Source organism: Sminthopsis crassicaudata, chromosome 1 (genome assembly GCF_048593235.1).
Source record: "Sminthopsis crassicaudata isolate SCR6 chromosome 1, ASM4859323v1, whole genome shotgun sequence".
NCBI lineage: Eukaryota > Metazoa > Chordata > Mammalia > Dasyuromorphia > Dasyuridae > Sminthopsis > Sminthopsis crassicaudata.
The window spans coordinates 665,044,782-665,067,928 of record NC_133617.1 but is presented as its reverse complement, the minus strand read 5'-3'; the positions used below and the strand labels follow the sequence as shown (position 1 = coordinate 665,067,928).

Here is a 23,147-nt window from a genome sequence, read left to right as displayed (position 1 = left end):
TTCCTGTAATTGGAGAGGTAGTATTCATTTCAACAAGCATTTATTAAATGTCTACTGTTTATCTAGCACTGTGCTAAGCACAGACAAAACAATTACTTTCCTGTGAGAATGTGTGATATTCTACTAGTAAGAAACATTATACAGATAAGTAATATATACCATCCACAAGCATTTATTGAGCACCTACTGTATGTACACTTCCTGTATGTGCTAGGTTCTGATGACAAAGACAAACTAGGAAGGATTTTGGGTCTTGAGGTAGAATGTTTGGTTACGATTCTAAATCCTAATACTGTCTGTATAAACATGGGTGGATCATTTAACTCGAATAAGTCTCAACGTTCTCATTTGTAAAATGGGGAAATCTGGATCTTGAGGTAAAAGACCTAACTATAGATTCCAGATCCTAATACTGTCTTTATAAATGTGAGTGTATCATTTAACTTGAATAAGTTTCAATGTTCTCATTTGTAAAATGGGGACATCTGTACCATCTATGTTAGGGTTATGAGAAAAGTCTTTTCCAAATTTGCTGTGTTATAGGAATGGAAGTCATTACCACATCCTTGGATGTGAGATGCCAACTGTTATCCATGAAGGGAATTACAGAACTCCATAGTCTTCCTCATAGCAACAATTTAATGGGTGCATCAAAGTCCTGGTGCTTTTTTAAGTACTCAAAGACTGTGTTTTTTCCAGAATCCCAGGCTCAAAGTTTTCATCTCCCCAAGAAGAAGAATCTTCCCTGTTGGCACCCCCAGACATTCTATCACCTCACCTCCCCACTGACACCTTAGGGGACAGACCCTAAGACCCTCCTGGAGTCCGCCTGCAACCCAGCGGCAGAAGAGAGAGCCAGGAAGAGGGGGAAAGTGAGATCAGGTTGGGAGAGGAGTGTGGGAGAGGAGGAGGGTTAAAGGGGAGCTCAGGGCACTTCTGGGGATGCTGGTGGAAGGGGTGGTCACATCTGGAGATCCTGGCAGAGCAGCAGTGGCAGAACAGAGACCAGGAAGGGCAGAAAGGTCTTCCCGACTGAGCTGCAGCTTGCTGAAGGGGAAATTCTTGATACCTGAGCAATGATGCTCACACCTGGAGCTTTGGTTGGAGATGTTTTGTGTCCCAATTTCTTGGTCTCCCCAATCCAGTCCAGATAATAGGATACTCTAGAGAAAACGCTCGGAGAAACAGGTATGTTACACGGCATCCCCCAGCTTGCAATTCCCACCTGCATCCAGGTCTCTGAAAATTCACAGACAAGTGGCCCTCCAGAATCTCCCTGGGGAAGAGAGGAAAATGACTGGTAAGAATGGAGGGTAAAAGGAAGTGTTTGGAGCAGTCTGACCCTTCCCCAGACAAGGACAATCACCGACCCACAGAATCCTAGAATGTCACAGCTGGAGGACTCTTTAAGCCATAGAAAGTAAGAATTGCAAGGGATTTTACAGAGCATGCATGCTAAGTCCCTCACTTTACAGATAAGGGAACTGAGGCTGAGAGAAGGGCTGGTCACTGTCCAGTCCAGAGCTAAAATATGAGGCCTTTCCTAGACTTGCCAAACACGATGTGGAACCTAGTGGCATAGAATTATATCCAAGAGACTGCTTTATCCATTGATTCAGCAAATATTAATTAATGTATTAGTTAAATTACAATTTTATTTTATTATTATATTATAAATTAAATTATTAATTTAATTGATTTATTAAGTTTCTCCTATATATAAATAAGGCAATACAGGAATTTGAAGCCTGGATAAACCTTCAGGGCGGGCCAGGCAATTTTCTCCATGTTTATGTTTCTCTTCCACCCCTTTTTCTTCTATCCAGATTTCCAAGACATGAATCTGTGCCCCCTCCATAGTTGGTTCATTCTATTCCAAGATGGTGAATAAAATAACAGGAATACTGATCAAAGGAATCCGGAGCCTCAAGTCTAGTCAAAATTCTGGTACTTACTATCTATGTGACCTTGGAAAAGTGGCTTTCTCTCTCTGGGTCACAGATTACTTATGTGGAAAATGAGAGTTAGAACGAAAATCCTGTAATTCTGAAATTATAACTCAGAAAGAAGTCAATTTGCATGTGTCAGAGGAATCCAGGGATTAATTAGGGATTGTGCACAGCAAGCAGACAAGGAGGCATGGATCTGACCAAAATGGTGGAGGCTTTGGCCAGATGGGACTCTAAAATGTGCAGTGAATCTGGGGGCCCAGGAGGAGTACAGCACGTCACTCACCAGACAGATTGCCCTTTGATGGATGATGTCTCCAGCACACAGCATGTCATCCTTGATGTCGTATGTCAAGTTGTCCCTCATTGGAACCCCATAAAACAAATTGCATAAATGACTGTTAATGAGAGGGATCTCAGCCTCTTGGAGATAGGATCCTTCTGGCAGGAGCACTGTCAACAAGAAGGAGACACAGTCAGAGCTGCCGTACTTCTGACCATTTCGCCCACAGCGACATCTCTCACAAGGGCCCGGCACAAGCCTCTGTTTCAGATAAGAATACAAGCCAGGCAGGCAGCCAGGTGTGTAAAGCATAAGGTCAGGAAGACCAGAGTTAAAAATCTGATCTTGGACACCTACTAGCCATGTGACTTCTGCCTCAGTTTCCTCATATGTAAAATACAGATAATCATATCCTGCCAAAGTTATTGTGAGGATCCAATGAGATAGCTGAAAGCACTTTGCCCAGTGCCTGGCATAGAGGAGGTTCTATACCAATAGTATGAGGATGTAGTGAGGATAATCATGATGTAGACTTGTGTTTCTCAGTCTGATTCCATCTCTGAGATTTTCCATAGACCATTCTTACTTCTAAGAATTCCCTCCCTCCTTTTTACCAGGTGATGATTTTAATACCTTAAAAGCCTATCCCTCTACAAAACGCCATCTGCATCAAGAAAAAGAACTATGGCAATTGAATGTAAATCAACATATTCTATGTTTGTTGTTTTCTCTCCTGTGGTCTTTCCTTCATTCTGATTTTTCTCTCCCAAAATGATTCATAAAGAAATGTGTATTAAAAAGTTAATATGAAAAAAGCCTATCACCTCTATATACTTCCTCCAGGAAGCTTTTCCAGGTTAATGCCATCTGTCCAGATCCAAACCTGGAAATGCAGTTTAGAAGTAGAAGAGAACTTACATATCTTGAAGCACAACCAATGTCCTCATTATGGAGGAGGAAACTGTGGACCATCAGAGTGAAATGGGGAAGAAAGAACAAGCACTAGAAGAAGGAGGAGGAGGAGAAGGAGAAGAAGAAAAAAAGAAGAAGCAGAAGCAGAAGAAGAAGAAGAAGAAGAAGAAGAAGAAGAAGAAGAAGAAGAAGAAGAAGAAGAAGAAGAAGAAGAAGAAGAAGAAGAAGAAGAAGAAGCAGAAGAAGAAGCAGAAGAAGCAGAAGAAGAAGAAGAAGAAGAAGAAGAAGAAGAAGAAGAAGAAGAAGAAGAAGAAGAAGAAGCAGAAGAAGAAGAAGCAGAAGAAGAAGAAGAAGAAAGAAGAAGAAGAAAGAAGAAGAAGAAGAAGAAGAAGAAGAAGAAGAAGAAGAAGAAGAAGAAAGAAGAAGAAGAAGAAGAAGAAGAAGAAGAAGAAGAAGAAGAAGAAGAAGAAGAAGAAGAAGAAGAAGAAGAAGAAGAAGAAAGGAGGAGGAGGAAGAGGAGGAGGAGGAGGAGGAGGAGGAGGAGGAGGAGGAGGAGGAGGAGGAGGAGGAGGAGGAGGAGGAGAGGAAGAAATAGTTCCCATAAAGGTTTCCCTCAGCTTGCCCAATACACACCAAAAATAAATATTTCCCAGAAAAAGCAAACAAAAGAAAAATCTGACATAATGAGTTGATAATTGGAATAAAAAGCAAACTAAAGAAGAGTCCAGAAGGAACATAAAATGAATGAACATGAAAGGCACTAGAAATGAAATTGGAACTCTCACGAGGGATATCATTACAGATAATAAAACAGAAAATGAAATACGTCTATGAAATTAATAAAGAACAAAACAAGATCATGAGAATGCAACCACTTGAGAGTATCCAAAAAGAATATATGAAAATTATGTATTTTCTGAAAAATAGATGTCATTGATTGGAGAACAAAGTGATTTAAAAAAAAATTAGAAGCAACAGAAAAATAAGCACAATAACCTCATTTGAAAATACAGTAAAATTCTTTTTTTTAATGACAGATATGGAAGACAATGCTTGGAGAAATAGTCTATCTGACTCTAAGAAAAATGCAAAGAAATAAAAAGTCTCATAATCATATTTTAGGAATTTGTAAAATAAATAAATAAATAAAATTCCCAGAAATACTAAAATCAAGTAACAGATTACAAGTTGATAGAATTCACAGAACATCAGTAAAGAATCTATTTGTGGCAGCCCTCTTTGTAGTGGCCAGAAACTGAGTGGATGCCCAACAATTGGAGAATGGCTGAATAAGTTATGGTATATGAATATTTTGGAATATTATTGTTCTGTAAAAAATGACTACTGGGATGATTTCAGAAAGGCCTGGAGAGACTTACATGAATTGATGCTGAGTGAAATGAGCAGGACCAGGAGATCATTATATACTTCAACAACAATACTATATGATGATCAATTCTGATGGACATGACCATCTTCAATAATGAGATGAATCAAATCAGTTCCAATAGAGCAGTAATGAACTGAACCAGCTACACCCAGCGAAAGAACTCTGGGAAATGAGTGTGAACCACTACATAGAATTCCCAATTCCTCTATTTTTGTCCACCTGCATTTTTTATTTCCTTCACAGACTAATTGTACACTATTTCAAAGTCCGATTTTTTTTGTACATCAAAATATCTGTTTGGACATGTATACATCTATTGTATTTAACTTATACTTTAACATATTTAACATGTATTAGTCAACCTGCCATCTGGGTGGGGGGAAAGAAGGGGAAAAATTGGAACAAAAGGTTTTTCAATTGTCAATGCTGAAAATTTACTCATGCATATATCTGGTAAATAAAAAGCTATAATAAAAAAAGAATCTATTCACATAGGCATGTCTACATTAAGCCACAAGACTACAATGACAAGATGATTTTGTCAAGAAGACAATCAAGACAGTCAAAAAGAAATGTGTCCCATGTAAAAGCTTGTTAATATTAACTGCTCAGGATTTTAGTCCAAACCAATAAATTAGAAAAACAACTAGAATTTGATATAATGAAAATCAAGAGAAATTTAATTTAATTTCAAAATCAGTCACCAGCAAAACTGATCATATGTTTTAAGATGAAAAATTAAGAGCTAACAATAATACCTGAAGTATGGAAGTTGAATATATGAAACATCAAGAAACCAGCACATACATGAGGAATAAAATTAAAATAAATAACTGAGTTGTAATAACAAAAGATATGAGAGTAACAAGATTACAATATCACATCCTAGTGTGTCATAGAATAAAAATTATTTTTATTGTTTTAGCAAGCAAAATTTGTTCAAAGAGTTTATTTAAAAGACAAGCAAACAGTTGATGGGCTGAAGAAATGCTGCTTATTTAATAAGTGACTCCTATCCTTTAAAAAATTAAAGTGTATTATATACATTGGTGAACAAGGGCAAGAAAATTATATTTGAGAGGGCTCAGGGTATCTGGACAGTTTCCTAGACACAGGACAATACTTAAAGTTAAAGAGGAGGTAAAGGAGGTGGGGGAGAAGTTTACTGGAATACATTTTTCCTTATTTCAAGAGTTTTGAAAAAGATAGTTTTAAAATAGAGGTATTCACATCAAACTGACTTCTATATATAAGAATGGATTGGACCAACAAGTATTTTGATATAATGACCATTATAGGATGAGAAATTAAAAGCACTTTTTTAATTAACTAGAAAATTTCACTGAAGAGAAAAAAGAGGAAGTAAGTAGAAGAGAGAGGAATCAATTGATTATTGTTGTTGCAGTAGAATAACAAGAGTAGCATGGGGAAGATATAAATTTCCAGAGAACAACACTTCCATCTCAAACAAGGGAAAAGTGTTTCCTCTCCCCCAACCGCCCCCCCCCAAAAAAAAGCTTGGTAAAAAAAACACAGCCTTTTCTTCTTCCTTCTATTTCTTTTTCAATGGAAGGCCCTTTTTAATTGGTTTTTCAACACTACAGGAAAATATATTTTTAATAGGTTTTGCCAGGTACCCTTAATCCCTGGCCAAGAACCTATCCTTTCTACATTTAAGCTACAGTACAGAAATCCAAATCTCATTCTCATATACCATCTCTTTAACCAATGATTCACTTTCAAATATTCTTCTTGTCCCATATTGGCAACAGAAATGGAAACACCATATATATCCCTATAGTCTTCATTTTTTTTTATAGAACATAGATTCTTACAGATCTTTCTACACTCTTTCTGCAAATTCCATTTACCCCCAATATGACAGGTACAGGAATGGTTAGCAAACATCAGGTTTGACAAGTTTTAAAAGGTTCTCAGTCATGTTCTAGATATATGTTCTAGCAAGACCCCTCTTTCATTAATATTAGATTATACTCCTTTCTTACAAAATAAAATAATATAATAAAGTATGATTGATGATAATCCAAAATTAACAAGTTTAACCCTTAATGTTAAAGTCTCCCATAAATAAACAAAAAATGGGTTATTAATGGAATACTCAATAATATATTGCCCACAAAAATATATATATAATATGCAAAAACACATATAAATTTAAAAGTAGACAAAACAAAATTTACATATGTGAATTTAATGACATAATGATTAAATTTATAAAAACACATTCTTTCCTAGATTGATTTAGATGCCATATGAGGATCCTGCTAAGCTTAGAAATAACATCATTATTTCCATTACTCTATTCTTCCTCCAAAGATCTGAAATCCCTAGGATCAAATAGAATATCTCCTATTTGACTATTAAAGACGACATCCCTATTTCCAATCTTCTCATTCTTTACACTTTTCAAACTCATTCCATTTCTCAACATCTTGTATTTTAACTGACTTTCCCCCATGCTCCTTATCCCCATGTCTTGGAATTCCTAGTTTCCTTCAAGTATTAACTAAAATCCCATGTCCCAACACAAGCCTTTTCTGATCTTCCCTTAATGCTTAGTTGATCATCTCCTATTTATCTTGAATATATTTTGTTGGTACAGTTATGAGCATGGTGTCTCCCTCATTAGGCTATAATCTCCTTGTAAGTAGAAACCAGCTTTTACCTTTCTTTGTACATTCAACTCAGTGCATTTCTTGGCATATACTAGGTGCTTAATAAATGCTTGTTGAATGACTGTTTTGCCTCACCTGTTTCTGAAAGAGTACCCCAGCCTGTCATCCAGCAAGAAGATTTCCCTTCATAATATAACCCAGGAGTGGGCAGGCAAATAGGGAGGATGTATGAGGAGAAGCCAACTGGAGAACTTAGTTCCAACAGGGCAATATCACTTCCAAATGGGTGATTCTTGGAAAAATCGGGGTGTCTGAAAATTGTTCTCACTGAGAGCTGGAGAGAGTGAGTGTTTCTCTCATACAACTTGCTGTAGCCTACAAAGACTTTATACATACTTGGATCAGTGGACCTGCAGGAAAAAGAAAGATCTCACATTACTATTGAATATGTCCAAGGCTTCTGAAGTGAATCATCCTGTAAGTCATAGAAAGAGGTACAAGGTACTTATCTGGTCCAATCCTATCCAAATCTCAGTTCTATCTGTCTCTAAAAGTGATCACCCAGCTTCTAGTTAAAGATCTTCCATGACAGGAAACTCTATAACTCTGCTTTCTGTTCCCTCCCTCAGTTACCACCAATCTACTCCATTTGGCAATGCCTCAAATTGGAAGTTCTTCCTCATGTTAGACAAAATATGCTTCTCTGAGACCTTCAGCCATCATTCCTAGTTCTGACTTTTAGAACCAAGCAGAAAAAGCCTAATCATTCTTTTATATAAAACATTTAAGATATTTGAGGGCAGGGCATATGAACTCACTAGAACAATGGATTTTCTTTCTTTCTTTCTTTCTTTTCCTAATTGTTAAGTGACTTGCCCAAGCTCACACAGCTAGGATGTTTTAAGATCAGATTTGAGCTCAGGTCCTCCTGACTTCAGGACTGGTGCTCTATCCACTGAGCCACCCAGCTGTTCCGAACAATGGATTTTCATAAGACACAAAGACTAGGTCCCTTAGTCATGATAACTTTTCTCTGGACACTCCAGGATGACTACAGAGTGGGCAGAACTGGGCATAATATTTCAAAAAAGATATGAACACTGTACAGTCTGATGATTGTCTCCCTTGTTCTGGATAGTAAGTTTCTTTTAATGAAAACTTTAAAAAACTGTTATGTGCCATATGATTGATTAATTAATATTGGGCTTGTGGCTCACTAATATTCTCAGATATTTGACACATGGATTATTATTTAACCACATACCACTACCTGTACTTCTTAATTTGATTTTTCTTGAGCGAAATATAAAATTATACATTTATGTTTGTCCAGTTTCATCTTTAAATTTTTTTTAATTTATGTCTTCTGGACTTTTTTTACACCATCATGGTTATCCCAGTATCCCTCCCTCTCCCAGATTAATTTCATTTCATGAGAGTTAGCCCATAATTCTAGTCTGTTAAAAATCTTTTTGGATTCTGATTATCTTGTCTAAGGTGTGAGTTATTCCTTTGAGTTCTGAACTTGATAAATGGGCCATGGGTGAACTCTAATCCCCTATTCCTCTGTTATTTTCTCAAATCCTTATTCCTCCTCTGGTTTCATTTTACACCTTTTCAATTCCACATTATTCCCTACTCTCCAATCTCTTAACTGTTCGTCCCATCACAATTTATCCCTTGCCAAATCCCAGGATTGAATTTAACTCACCTTCTTCCCCTCATTCCTATCCACATGCTGCTGAACAAATCTGGAAGAAGTCACACACCTGAGCTGACCACACACTACAAATCTGTGTTACCCAACCTCATATGGGTCTTTACTTCAGCAAAGCAACACTTTAATCCTTCCCAATGATTTTCTATTCTTATTCCCCATAAAACTATTCCAAATATTCTTTCTTGAAGTCATCCCCTTAATCGTCAGTAAAGGATCTCACCTCTTTATTTAAAAGGTAGAGACCATTTGTTGTGAGCTCCCTCTTCTACTCTTCATTTCAAAACCCTATGACATTATCCCTCTTCTTCTTGCTAAAGTAAACCCTTTAGTCTACGTCTCCGATCCCATCCTTTCCTTTTCTTCAGTGATGGATCCCTCAGTCATTCCTTCACTCTGTAATCTCTCCCTATGCAGTAGCTCCTTCACTATTGTCTTCAAATATATCCCAGGTCTCATCCTTATTTTTATTAGAGTCCAACATTTCCTCAAGCTACCATCTCATATCACTTCCCTTTTTCAGTCAGATTCTTAGAAAAGTTATCTATATTTGCTTTCTTCTGACTCCCCAATCTTTTGTAATCTGGTTTCTGACTTCATCAACTCATCAAACATTAATCAACTCCAAAGTTACAGGAATCTTTTGATTGCTAAATCTGTGGTTCTTTTCTCATCCTCTTGACCACTCTCTTCTTTTGGAATTCTTCGTTATGGAATTTTAGTAACCCTATTCTCTTTCTCCTGCCTGCGTGATCCTTCTCCGTCTTTTTTGGCATACCATCCACATCATGACCTCTAATAGCAAGGACATTGCAAGTGTCCCCCAAGGCTCCCTTCTGACCCTTTTCTCTCTACATTTTTTTTCTCTTTTCTCTCTACATTTTCTTTCTTGGTGACCTCAGTAGCTCCCCTGGTTTTAATTATCATCTCAATGCAGTTAATTTAACCACTCAGTGTCCCAGGCATTTCTCTAAAACTGTAAATTAATTAGATGTCATTGAAACAATGGAGAAAGTTTCCCTATAAGGAATTCCCCACACTAATGAAATAACTAGTCTTAATCAAAACAAATCAGACTATATTTCACTATCATTATGAAATTAAGGATTCAAATCCACATGGATTTCTATGTGGATTTCTGTTAAACAAAAACATATATATGTATATGTGTGTATATATGTAAATTTTAATTTATATATTAATGTATTTTATATACTAGACGGGGGCTCTCTTCAGTCACCTCGATCTATATATTGCTCTGGAAGGGAAAGTGAGGCAAGTGACCTCGCCAAGCCCTTCCTCACTTAAATCCAATTGACTTGCATGTCATGGCATCACATTTCTGATGTCATGGTCCTCTTCAAAAACGAAGGATAGATAACAACATGATAGATAGATAGATAGATAGACAGACAGATAGATGGGTAGGTAATAGATAGATAGATGGATGGGTAGATAGATAGATAGGTGATTGATAGATGATGGATAAATGGATAGATGGATGGATAGATAGATATTACTATCTTATTCTGATAAGCAATTATTGGAAAATTTTCTCTCAAGAGGTTACTACTGCAGTTGGCTTATTCACATACATAATGCTACTTATTATTGGCTCTGAATGCGGAGTATGATAGTTTCAGATCTCATTCCTAGATTCTGGGGTAAGTTTTCATTTGGATCTGCCATTCTATGATTTAATTCAAAAAGAAAAGGTATAGTCCAACTTGAATTAGATAAGGAAGAAATCACCATGAGCACTAAAAACATACTGAAGGAAGTAAAATTTAACTGGTTCTGAAAAAATGAATACGATTGGATAGAGTATGAGGAAGGAGATTCTAATGCGAAAGGATGCCCTATTCGAGACTTAAAAGGGAGGTACAGGCTTCTTTCTTTGTGGGATCTTTGAAATGAGGATATAAAAATGGACTTTACAAGGACTAGTGAGGAATTGTGGCTAGGTAGCATCTGAAAAAGATCTTGAGGATCTTAGTAGCCCATTAATTCCAAAGCATCAATAGAGTGATATGACCATAAAAGAATGTCACCTCAGGTTGAATTGAGAGGCGAGGCTTCCAGAAATAAAAACTTCATAGTCCGTCTATACTCTAACCTGGCCAGATCCCATCTGAAGCACGGTGTCCAAAGTTTAGAAAGGACATTGATGAACTAGAACTATCCAGAGGAAAACAACCAGGAGAATGACACAAGACTGTGTCATGTAAGAACAGGTGAGAGAAAGTGGGAAAGTTTAGCCAGGAGAAGTTAGCTGTTTTCAGGGATTTAGAGGATTATCCAGTGGATGGACTGACCTTCTTGTAATGGAGTCACAGGGAGGGGACAGGAGTAATAGGTGGAAATCAGAAGGATGCATGTTAAGGTTTAGGTTTAGGCAGGAAGCTCATACTAACGTTAAAAGTAAAAAATGAGCTAAAAGTAGAAAGAGCCTCCTGGAAGGGTGAGGAGATCTCCTTTATTGCAAGCATACCCTCCCCTTGGAACACTCTCCTCTCCTACTAGCCCCAGCATCTGATCCCTTTGGGTGATCTCTCTTCAAACTTCATGGCTTCCTGCAGCCCCTTCCCTGAAAAGGTCAGTCAGGGCTTGTGATGTCCCTCCACAATAGCACTCTTCACACTATAATAAAGGGTTGGAGGGGATTTTAGTGAATGTTTTTGTCAAGTACCCACAACATGGCAAGTGTCGTAGATGCAGAGAATATAAGGGCAAAAATATCCGTGCCTCAGGGAGCTTATATTCTAACATGAGGACACAGCCCATACAGATGGGAAAGAATGGCCAGGGAAGGGGGTTTGGGTCTGAATCATAGGAGAGGAAGGTGGAGACTCAGAGAGTCCATTGTTGTCCTTTTCTATAGCGGATAACAATTATTTGATCGTTGTTCTCAAAGCAAGGCTGGAGGGAAGCAGAGCAGGGAGGGAGGACAATTTTGATACGTTCCTTTTTTTGTTTTTCCTTGTAAATCAGCAACACACTAGGATATCTGAGCCTCATTTATAGACACCTACAGCTGTGGGACCCCAATGGACTACTCACTTGCTGGCAATTACCTGAGCCAAGGCAATAGACAAACCCGTCATGATTTTTCCAGGAAAGCCAAGGCACTCTGTCCCTACAGTATTCTTTCCCACCCCAAGATCTCCCTCCATCCAGGGCTCATCTTTCCCCAAAACAATAGCCACTCACTTTTGGAAGCAGTGGGCTGCTGTGAGTATCCACTGGGAGTCAATAAGGGAACCTCCACAAATGAAACTTCCTCTGTACCACAGGCCGACTTGCCAAGGCCACTTCCCCTCAAGAGCAGACTGGCCCCCCATAATTTTCCCAGACAACTTGGGTTTTCCGCACACTGTGTGGAAAGAAGCAACAAAAGAAAAGAAATTAGAGACTCCAATAGACAAAAACCCTAAGTTTGGCTCTAATACAAGGTGGGATTGACTCATGGACTTTGTCTCCTTATCAAGGGCAGGGCTGACCATTTCTGTGATGTGATTTTAGGGAACCCCTCCAAATCCAACTCAACTGCTTGATCCCAAAATGAGTATAGAAAAGGAACTGGATGTAAGAATCAGACAAGCTGCTTTAAGATCTCCCTTCTCATTTATTTCTCTGACATTCATTTTCCTCCCCTATAATTGGTATTAATATTTGCACCAACATGGCTAATATGGACATTTGTTTTGTATGACTTTACCTGTATAACCAGTATTGTACTGCTTGCTCTCTCAGTGGGCATGGGAGGGGCAGAAGGGAGAAAGAATTTGGAACTCATTTTTTCCCAAAAAAAAGGACATTACAATATTTTCATATGATTGAGAAATGTTTAATAAAATAAATATGAAAAAATAAAACTTGCATCACCTATTTCATAAGTTTTAGGAGGAAAAGCGCTCTCAATTTTCTCCTCTAAAATAGGATTAAGTATATTTGCGTCACCTATTTCATAAGTTTTGGAATGAAAAATGCTTTACAAATTGTGCTGTGCTCCAGAAATGTGAATTCTAGGTAGTATTCTGTATCTCAGAAGACAGAATACATACGGAAGAGGTCACAGATCCATGAAAGCATAACTGTATAAAAACAATGCATTTTCATGGTACAGAATATAGCTTCCAGAATTAAGAGAAAGGGGGAGGTTGACCACCACAGATCAGACTTGAGCCCTGAACAAAGTTCTAAGTCCTGAACAAAGAGAAGACACTCGAAAGACAAGGATCAGAAGACCTGGGCTCAGATCCCATATCTAGCATGGTCACTCTGTGATAAAAGACTAGACACAGCCTTTCAAAGTCTCAGCTTCCTTACCTCTAAAATAAGGATAATAAATGGCATGTCATTCTCTACCTCAGTCATTGTGAGGAGAGAATTATAAGTCTGAAAGGCCCAGAAAAAGGGAACTAGTCAGAATTTTTTTAAAGAGATGCTCATCTCTTGGGAATGACTAAATAAAGCCTGGTTAATGGATGGAATGAAATAGGACTAGACTATAAGAAACAAGGCAATAGAGCAGCACATGAAGACCAAATAAAATAAGCGAGATCACAGAAGCCATATACCCAAATAGTACAACAATCTACATGGAAAGGAGAATGGCAACAATAATAAAAATGTCAAGTGGTCTGAAGTGATAATAACTAAGCTTGACCCCAAATAAAAAACCTGAGAAGGCATCTCCTTGTCCTCCTTGGAGAGGGAGGGGATTATAGATAAGGAACAGTACATATAATATCATAACTGGTTGATGTGTGGACTAATTTTACTGAACGTTTTTTTTTAATCTTTTTAAATTCATCAGTATAAGAAATGGTGAGGGGAGAAAGTATTTTGAGAAACAAAGGAGAAGTAAAAACAAAAGATATCAGCAAAAGTTGTTTTATGACAGCTATTATCATGATGGCTAACTTTGTGGTCAAAGGAAAAGATTTTCTGAAAAATTTATTATTTTGCATGTGCGATAATCCTGGTTCACTTCCCTGGAGCCCAGGTTCCTAGTTTCCGTCTCATACTTTGCTTCCTTCGGGGCTGTCCTGGAGTCTTTTCCTTCTTTGATCTCAGATTCCCCCTCCTCTCTCTGATTTGATTATTTTCTCTTACTTTAAACATTTATTTATACATAGACACACATTTGTCTCCCTTCAGTGGCTGGTACTCCCTGAATTCTCAGGTATTTTGGTCCCAGATCCCAAAGAGTAATTCTAGAAGAGAAATGAATCTTACCTTTATCAAGGTCACTGCCATAGGATCCTACAGACAGAACATTCAGGAAAAGAAGGGACAAGAAAAAAAAAAGCAGATGAGGGGAGGCATTTCCAGTTGTTCATAAAGATATCTGATTTGTGTTTAATCTTAGTCTCCTCTAAAGCATTCAAATCCTAACTAACTATTGCTCCCACCACCACTTTACTCCTTGTCCCCCTCCAATGCATCTCTTGGTCCACCTTCCCAGGTATCACTCTTGGCTCTTAGTGCTCTAATCTCAAAATCTCACATCATACTTTTTCCTTCTAATAGGATGTAAGCTTCCTGAAGGGAGAGGTTGTTTAATTTTTGTCTCTGTATCCTCCTCACCCGGTATTTAATAGGCATATAATAAATGCTTGTAGATTGAATGAGTTCGCTTTCCCATACTTCTTCACGGCATTGACCCTAATGGAATACAGACTCTGGTAGGGCTTGAGTGTAGACTGTGTCCAACAGAAGACCACACTAAGAACCTGGCTCTGAATGATTTCTGACCATGCAGGATGAGAAAGTACAGACAAGACTCCCGGGAGCATAGTTTAAATCAGAAGTCATCAAGTCCAACTTACTCATTTGACATTTGACATAGGGGGAAAGTGAGTCAGAGATAAAGTAACTTGCTCAAAAACATGCAGCAAATAAATATCAGAGCCCAAAATTGAATCCAGGAATTCTAACTTGAAATCCTACACTCTTCCAAATATACCAAGAAACAACCCATGTAGCAACAACCCATATACTGGACCACATGAGGAAAGGGAAAGGATCTTATTTAACCACCTCTTTTCTCTCTCCCAGCAGAAGGCTCTATACTTAATATTTGTTCAGTCATTTAAGCCACATCTGATTCTTCATGATCCCATTTAGGGTTTTCTTGGCAAAAATACTGGAATGGTCCGCCGTTGCCTCTTCCAGCTCATATTACAGATGAGGAAACTGAGGCAGACTTGCCCCAAGTCACAAGCTAGTAAGTGTCTGAAACAAGATTTGAATTAAGGAAGATGAGTCTCCTTGATTCCAAGCTTAGTGCTTTATTCATTGCATCATCTAGGAACTCCTCTATATTTAATACTAATGAGTGTATTTTGTTGTTAATGGGTGGAATGTTAGAGCTCAGACCTTAACACATCCTTCTTGAGATTATGGTTTATCTCCTCAAAAGCTTGAGGGTGTTATAATTATAAAATTAATAAAAAATATTTATGTAACCAAAAATATATATATTTATACAAAAAAAAAAAAAAGCCTGGGGATGATAAGGAGGATAGATTATAGATTTAGAGAAGGGAAGAATCCAAGCGGCAATTCCGCCCAATCCCTTCATTACAGAATGGAGGAAACTCAGTGAAATTCCATGCTTTCCCCAATGTCAAATAGGTAGTCAATTTCAGAACCAGAATTTGAACTCTGGTCCTTTGGCTCCTAAATGGGCATGCTTTCCCACTGTCATACTGCTAGGTGGAGAGTATAAATATCCACTGGTTGGACTTGATGTTCTGTATACTGGAAAACTTTGACAATGCCAGATAGCAAATAGATAGATGAATTCCTTGGGGATTTTCAAGGTTATCAAGAACAAGGCTTCCCATTACCGAAGGTCTCTCACCTAGTTAGGATCTCAAACCCTATATTTGCCAAAAGGCCACGTGCCTCCCATCACAGACTCTGAGAGGAGAGGGAGTTATCACAGAGATCATACCCCAGTAACAAACCTAGGCACTGAGATCTCTAGCCCTGATTTCTGCATCCCGACCTTGCTGATCTATTTGCTCATTTCCTACCAGCCAGTGGAAATTCATTTTGGTACAATTAATAAGCAAAGTGGTCATTTTCATTTAGGTATAATTTAAAAACTCCTTAACTATGTAAATTCTCCAAGTCTGGTCTTGGCTATAAAGATATTAAGTTCCTCCACTGAACTATTCAATTATTCCCCTGGAAGTATTTAAGCAAGAGCTGGGTGACCACTGACTTGAGATGTTAATGAAAGGATCACTATTCAGTCACAAGTTGGACCAGATGAACCGCTTGAGTCCTTTCCAGTTCTATGACTTTATAATTCAATTATACTCAAGTTTTGAGGTGACAGGGGATTTTTTTAAGGTTTTTTTTAATGCCATTTGGTGATCATTAGTTATTCTCAAATCTCAAATTCCTTTTCTTTGTTTTTATTTGTGCTATGCTTCTTTTATCCAATTTATAATCCAAATAACATTTTATATTTTCAGAATACCTCCCTGAGGGCAAAGATTATGTTTTTGCCTTTCTTGTATTCCCAAGGCTCAGCACAGTATGCCCTTAATAAAGGCTTGTTGACTGAATGCAGGCTGTCTTTCATAACTTTGCAAACCCAGGATATGTCCTAAAAATAAAAATAGGCCAGCACAGTGATGTTTTTTCTAACTTTAATCTCCAATTTTAAGTCACTGACTTCAACATTTCAAGAATCTATGATTTCATCATCATCTGCTCTTCTTCTGGTGCTCTGTCTCTCTCTGTGTGTCTCTCTGTCTTTGTCTCCCTTTTTCTCTCTCGGTCTCTCTCTGTCTCTGTCTCTGTCAGGAGATGGCCATGACATTCACTCCCAGGTAGTCAAAATCCCAGCACTGAGCCTCTCTATATTGAGCCAAATTGGGGCTCTCACTGCCAACATGCAATCCATTTCCAGTTCTATACTCAGAAACTTTCCAGTTTGATGGAAACTTGTGTTCTATTAACACAGCCTACAAAAACTCAGCCTCTCCTGTGGTAGGGCATGGAAAATGGAAATGAAAATGTGAAAGAAAAAAAAACACTGGTAATTAAAAAATAATCGAGTAAACCTGTTTTCGATTTGTGGGGTTGGGGAGGAAGTTGACAAAAAAAATTTTAATAATTTTTAAAATGTTGCCACAATATTGAGAATTTGTTGGATTCTTTTTTTGGAAGAGGGAAGGGACTTTTAAAAGCATTACAGCTTAGCAGGTAAGTCCCCAGAGTCGTGATATACATCCATCCAGCTGTCCACAGGGATAAAGCTACCTTGTTGTAATTTAAAGCTATCTCTCTCATTTCCATTCCAGTTTAAGCCCCCGTGACTTTACAACTCAGATCGTTGTCTTGATGCCTTACGAAGTCCTAAGGCCAATATCTCCAGGTGCTAGATGATGTAGGGCACACAACACTGGGTAGGAATCAGGAGGACCTGAGTTCAAATTCTCCTTTAGACTCTTACTAACTGTGTGGCATCAGGTAAGTCACTTGACCTCCATCTACTTCAATTTCCTCAACTACAAAAGGCAGTCATAATAGCACCCACCTGGCAGGGTTGTTGTGAAGATAAGATAATGTTTGTACTGACACATAACAGGTGTTTAATAAGTTCATGTTCCCTTCCCTGGCTCCACTAAACCTTCCCCCCAAAAAGACTCTTCTTTTAATTTGAAGAAAATAAATACGATACAGTTACTGAGTTTTTTCTTCTTGTTATTTCAGTCATGTTGAACTATTAGTGATCTATGTGGGGTTTTCTTAGCAGAAATACTAGAGTGGTTTGCTTTTCTGTTTCTGTCTGTCTTTTTCAGTCTCTGTCTCTCTGTCTCTATCTCTGTCTCTGTCTGTTTTTCTCTGTGTGTCTTTCTCTATGTCTGTGTCTGTCTGTCTTTCCCTCCCTCTGTCTCTGTCTCTTTGTCTATCTCTGTCTCTCTATCTCTCCCCTCTCTTCCCTCTCTTATTGTAACCTCCTCTATCCGTCCTTCTCTGCTCTTTGAGGACATCCTTTATTTCTCAGACTTTCCTCCCTCTCTCCCTGGCAACCCTACAGTTGTCCAGCTCAGTTACTCTCAATGTGAATCCCCTTTCCCTTGTCTCACACTGCTAACACCATGGCAGTCCTCAGTTCATCATCAGCCTTCTCCACTCTGCTAGAGGACGTCAAGAAAGAGTGCCTGGTCATCCTGTTCTCTGCTCTCAAGTGGACCTTCCCCTGGGCAAGGCCGCTCTTTAATTCTCTGCTCTCTATCCTATTTCCCACAGTATCTATTCCTTTAAAAATTTTTTTTTTTTTTTTTTGCTTTTCCAAGTACATGCAAAGATACATATTCCCCTCTGCAAAACCTTGTATTCCAGATTTTTCTCCCTCTCCTCTCCCCAAGACAGCAAGCAATCTGGTATAGGTTAAACACGTGCAATTCTTCTAAATGTATTTCCATATTCATCACACAATTTCTATTTCTAAACCTCCTTTTTCTTCAAGATCCTTGAATTGCACTCCTTCCTCTCTAAATGCTCATCCATTTTCCAACTGATTCTAATCTCAAAGAATTGACTTCCTACCCATGCCCTTAAATTGCATCTCTCCCATCTCATTCCTACCCTCTTTCCATCAATAATTCCCTCCCATGGTCTCTCTCATCTTCATATCCTTAGAGGTTATATCTTCTCTCTCTCTCTCTCTGATTCTTTCATTCTCTCTCATTCATTCATTCTCTCTCATTCTTTCATTCTCTCTCTCTTCTCTCTCTCTCTCTGTCTCTCTGTCTGTCTCTCTCTCTTTCTCTGTCTCTGTCTGTCTCTCTGTCTCTCTGTCTGTCTCTCTCTTCTCTCTTCTCTCTCTCTCTCTCTCTCTCTCTCTCTCTCTCTCTCTCTCTCTCTCTCTCTCTCTCTCTCTCTCTCTCTCTCTCTCTCTCTCTCTCTTTCTCTTATCATGACCTCCTCTATCTATCCTAAAGCATACCTAAATCACCTTCATTTCTGAAAAGTCTTCATTTGACCCTACTATCCCTTCAACTTATCATGTTATATTTCTCCCCCATTTTACTGCCAAGCGCTAGCAAGAATTGTCTATTTTTTCTGACTCCACTTCCTCACCACCCACTCTCCCCACACTCCTTTAAAATCAGACTTCTCGCTGAATTTCTATTTGAAGTCACCAGCGATCTCATAAGAATTGTTTGCCACCATCCCAGAGAATGGGCAGTCCAGAGTCGACATGGAGAAGTCCTTCAGGGTCTCTCTTTTTCAGAAGATACAATATTGGCTGCACCAGGTGCTGCAATGCTATAGAAACTACTTCACTCCAGAAGTTTACTGTCTAGTGCATCACTTTGAGAAGTTCAATCCTAGCTATACACAGAAAAAAATAAGCTGATATGGAAGGTAAGGAGATAAGAGCAAACAGGTGATGAAACAAGAAGGGACTGAGATGACCTGGGATGATTAGGGATAAGGATTATCCTATTATTTAATGGGAAGACCTGGGAAGGATGGGCAGCTACTCGGTGGTGCAGTGGATAGAGCCCTGCAACTGGAGTATGGAAGATCTGAATTCAAATTCAGCCTCAGACCCTGGGGAAGTCCCTTGGCCCTGTTACCTCAGTTTCCTCATCTTTAAAATAAGCTGGAGAAGGAAATGAACTCTAGTATCTTTGCTAAGAAAATCCCAAATGAGGTCACAAAGAGTCAGCCAAGATTTAACAACAATAGAATAAGGATAATATAATTAGGAAGGGGTAGTATTATAAGGATAACTGAAAAGAATGAGATAATAGGAAAGGGGAGGTATGGATGAAGAGCCAAACTTGGGATAGGAATAATTAACATAATAATAAGAGGAAAATAACTAGAAGGGGATTAAGTAGGTGAGATAAAAGAGGTTGATGTTGTTGGAAAGGCCTGGGGGAACAAGAGTGAGTAAGGGTGTAGTTGGATTTTTAAAAAGGGAGGATGAGATAAGATCTCCGGGAAACAGCGAAATGGCCAACAACATGTAGGACAGAATAACAGAATAGGTGAGATTAGAGGGATGGGGAAAGATGGGTCATAATAAGCTGTGTGAGATATAGAAAGAAAGTAGGATAAATGGAGATGGGGAAAGATAAAAGGAAAGATGAAATAGCAAGAAAAAGAAAGAAAAAGAAAGAAAGAAAGAAAGAAAGAAAGAAAGAAAGAAAGAAAGAAAGAAAGAAAGAAAGAAAGAAAGAAAGAAAGAAAGAAAGAAAGAAAGAAAGAAAGAAAGAAAGAAAGAAAGAAAGGCCAAGTGAAATGGAGAGGGAGCAATACAGTGATGGGAAGGGATGAGAAAATGGTAGAGGTGATCTGATGGGAGGTTGTCAGATAACAATGGGGATCAGACAAGAAGAAGGGTGATGAAGAGGGAAGAGGTGAGCTAGGAAGAGAAAAATAATTGATGAGAAGAAGAATGAAGGAATTGAGATAACAGGGACCAGATGAAATAACTGAAAATGGAGAGGTCAGGGAAGATTCCCTGGAAGGAGTGAGATTAAAGAGAAGGCGCAAGATAGAACGAGGTGAAATCCTGGCCAAGAGGTGAGATAACAGAGAGGGAGAGGAGATGAAGAGAGGGCTGAGATAACAAGAGGCAGAAGAAAGCAAAGTGAGACAAAAATTAGAAGCGGTATAAAGGTGACGCGAGCAGAGATGGGGGAGGGAGGAGGGAGGGACGAGGAAGGATTGGCCCAAATGGGGAGAAGTTTACACTAAGAGAGAGGGCATCGACAGAAGTGGGAGAAAAGAGATAGGGGAAGACAATGGGTACGTGGCAAGAGGTGAGCTAAGTAGGAGATGGAGAGAGCGGAGGAGGAGGGAAACTGAGGGAAAGGGGTTTATGACAGAAGGCCGGGAAACACAATGAGTGAAATAATGAGCAGGATGCACATTACCAGAGTGAGTGATGGGAGTAAAATAAGAAGGAAGGAAGGAGAAAAGGCAAGGGTGAAAAAGCAGGGAAGGAGAAATAAACAAACAGCACTAGTAACGATGGAAAGGGGGGATGAAAGAGGAGTTTGACAAAGATCTGGGGGAAGGAAATAATAAAGCAGTGAAGAAAGAAAGAAGTTCCAGTAATGAGGGTAAGAAACAGATAACTGAGATGAAGGAGGTGAGACAGATCATGAGGAGGGGGTGGGACCCCCGGAGCCTCACTGGGTGCCAGTGGCGGCAGCAGCAGCAGCAGCAGGAGGGCGGGCAGGAGCCGCAGGCTGCCCAGAGGTGAACGAGTGCCCATGTCCCGCTCCTTGGGGTGCCCCGTCTCCGGGCAGCTTTCCTGGTAACTGAGAGGGTGCCTGCGGGGCTTCTACAGAGCGCCCCCTATGGCTGGGGCTGGGTAGAACCTAAAGGGGACATGACCTCCGGACCAGGGCAGGGCTGATAATGGCACCCCCTCCCCCCCTCCACCCCTGTTTCTCAGTCCCCCCCTCAGCATGACTATTCCTCTGACTAATCCTTGTCCAGATTTGCACCTTCTTCCCGGGCCTCTAGAGCACCCTCAGGGGGCTGGTCTATAAGGGCACCTTGTTTGGAGAAAAGCATCAGGATTTAATAAAAAGTGTGTTTAAAGTCAGAAAAACCCGTTGTGAGTCCTCCTGACTTATTGTGGTCTCCTTGTCCGTAGAGGGCTGGGCCAGAGACGTTCTGGCTCCTCATTGTGTAGTCCTGTGACCCCGGGGGCCCTGATCTAAGAGGAAGCAACCGGAGGGCCACAGGGACAATCCTGGGGCCTCAGGGGGCCCCTGCCTCTGGCCATCGTGGCCCTCCGTGAGGGAAAACAGACAGACGTCCCTGGCAGCGGGCGGGGGAGGGGGCTGCAGCCGTGTGCCCGGAAGGCACCCACGTCCCGTTCTGGGATTGGGAAATTGTGGACTGTAGGCAGCCCGTGTCAGGACCGCCCAGGCCAAATTCCAGAAAAACCTAGAAGACTTAAGGTGAGCTGATGCTGAGAGAAGCGGCAGTCCCGGAACACTGTGGTGATGGAACACCACAGCCCTCGCTTCTCGGCTACCCCGACTGGTGCAAGGCCACTGCCGCGGGCTTGGGATGGAAACCGGTCGGCATCCAGAGAAAGAACGGGGGAGACCGAATGCAGCTTTTCTCTTTCTCATGGTTTTTCCCTTCTCTGATTTTTCTTTCACAACATGACTAATATAGAAATACATTTAACATCATTGTACATGTATAACCTTAAAAAAAAAAAAAAAAAAGGAGCCGCCAGCTTGTGTCTCCTTGGCACTGTGTAGATTCAGGGTTCTCTTCTGCCTGAGACTTCCCTGCCCCAGGGAGGGAGACTTTTCCCATACTTTCGCGGCCATGAGCTAAGCAAGGCCTCGGGTTCTGCCCTTCACGGGAGGCGTAGAACAGAAAGGAGAGATGCGGAGAGCTCTCTGAAGGGGGCTTTCATGTACACTCGCAGCTTCTTGGAGAAGCATTAGCCTTGAGGAACAGAACTAAACAGACACTGAAAGAAGGGAAGTCCATCCCAGGAGCCCTGCAGAGGTCATCCTTAGGGGCCAGCGAAGGAGGCCGAGAGGTCAAGGAGAAGGATTCACGTGGAGATGATGTGGAAGATCAATTCAAACACACCCGAGTCAGCTCTTGCTGGAATTTGGGAGGGCTGGGGGACTGCTCGGCACTGCAGTGGGACTTAGGATAGGAACAGAAATCTGGAGAAAGTCCCTGAGGAAGGAGAATTGGATTGTTTATAAAATTAGGTACAAATCCTTTGTTTTTTGTAAAGTGAAATAAAGCCTGTTCTGTATTTGTTATTTTTGCTAGCCTGAACGCTCACAGAAGCAGCAAAAGGCCTATTTCTATGGTAACCCAGACAGAAGACAAATTCAGATATTCTCAGGAGAGACCAGGGCTGAGGGTAAACATGGGACAGATTCTTCTCAGAGGTATCCAGGGATTATAATGAATAGAGTACTGGGCTTGGAGTGAGGAAGACTTGAGTCTCAATTACCGTCTACTTGAGGGAGATATTTCTTGCTCATGGAGGGTCCCCTAAGTTCTATGTTTTCTTTCACAACTTGACTTTTATGAAAATGTTTTATATAACTTCACACATGGTTTCTTAATTGTGATCGGGGATAAAGGAGAGAACTTAGAACTCAAAAAAAATTTTTTTAGATTAAAGTATATGTTAAATACAATATATGTATACATATCCATACAGTTTTGTTGTACAAGAAAAATCAGACTTAGAAAAAAGGTAAAATTAACT

General features: G+C 39.7%; 1 protein-coding gene across 2 annotated transcripts; it reads right to left on the bottom strand.

Moving 5' to 3' along the window:
* Positions 1-619: 619 nt before the first annotated feature.
* LOC141538977 (serine protease 27-like) lies at positions 620-21,203 on the bottom strand. Of its 2 annotated transcripts, XM_074261151.1 has the most exons (6): positions 21,074-21,198; positions 14,129-14,155; positions 12,098-12,260; positions 7,306-7,580; positions 2,236-2,402; positions 620-1,276 (listed from the first exon to the last, which is right to left on the bottom strand). In XM_074261151.1, exons 1-6 carry the CDS (start codon positions 21,153-21,155, stop codon positions 962-964), a joined length of 1,029 nt encoding a protein of 342 aa, XP_074117252.1. In that variant the 5' UTR covers positions 21,156-21,198; the 3' UTR covers positions 620-961. The 2 variants fall into 2 exon arrangements, with proteins under 2 accessions (XP_074117252.1, XP_074117338.1); XM_074261237.1 differs by lacking the exon at positions 14,129-14,155 and having other exon boundaries at positions 21,060-21,203.
* Between the last annotated feature and the right edge of the window lie 1,944 nt (positions 21,204-23,147).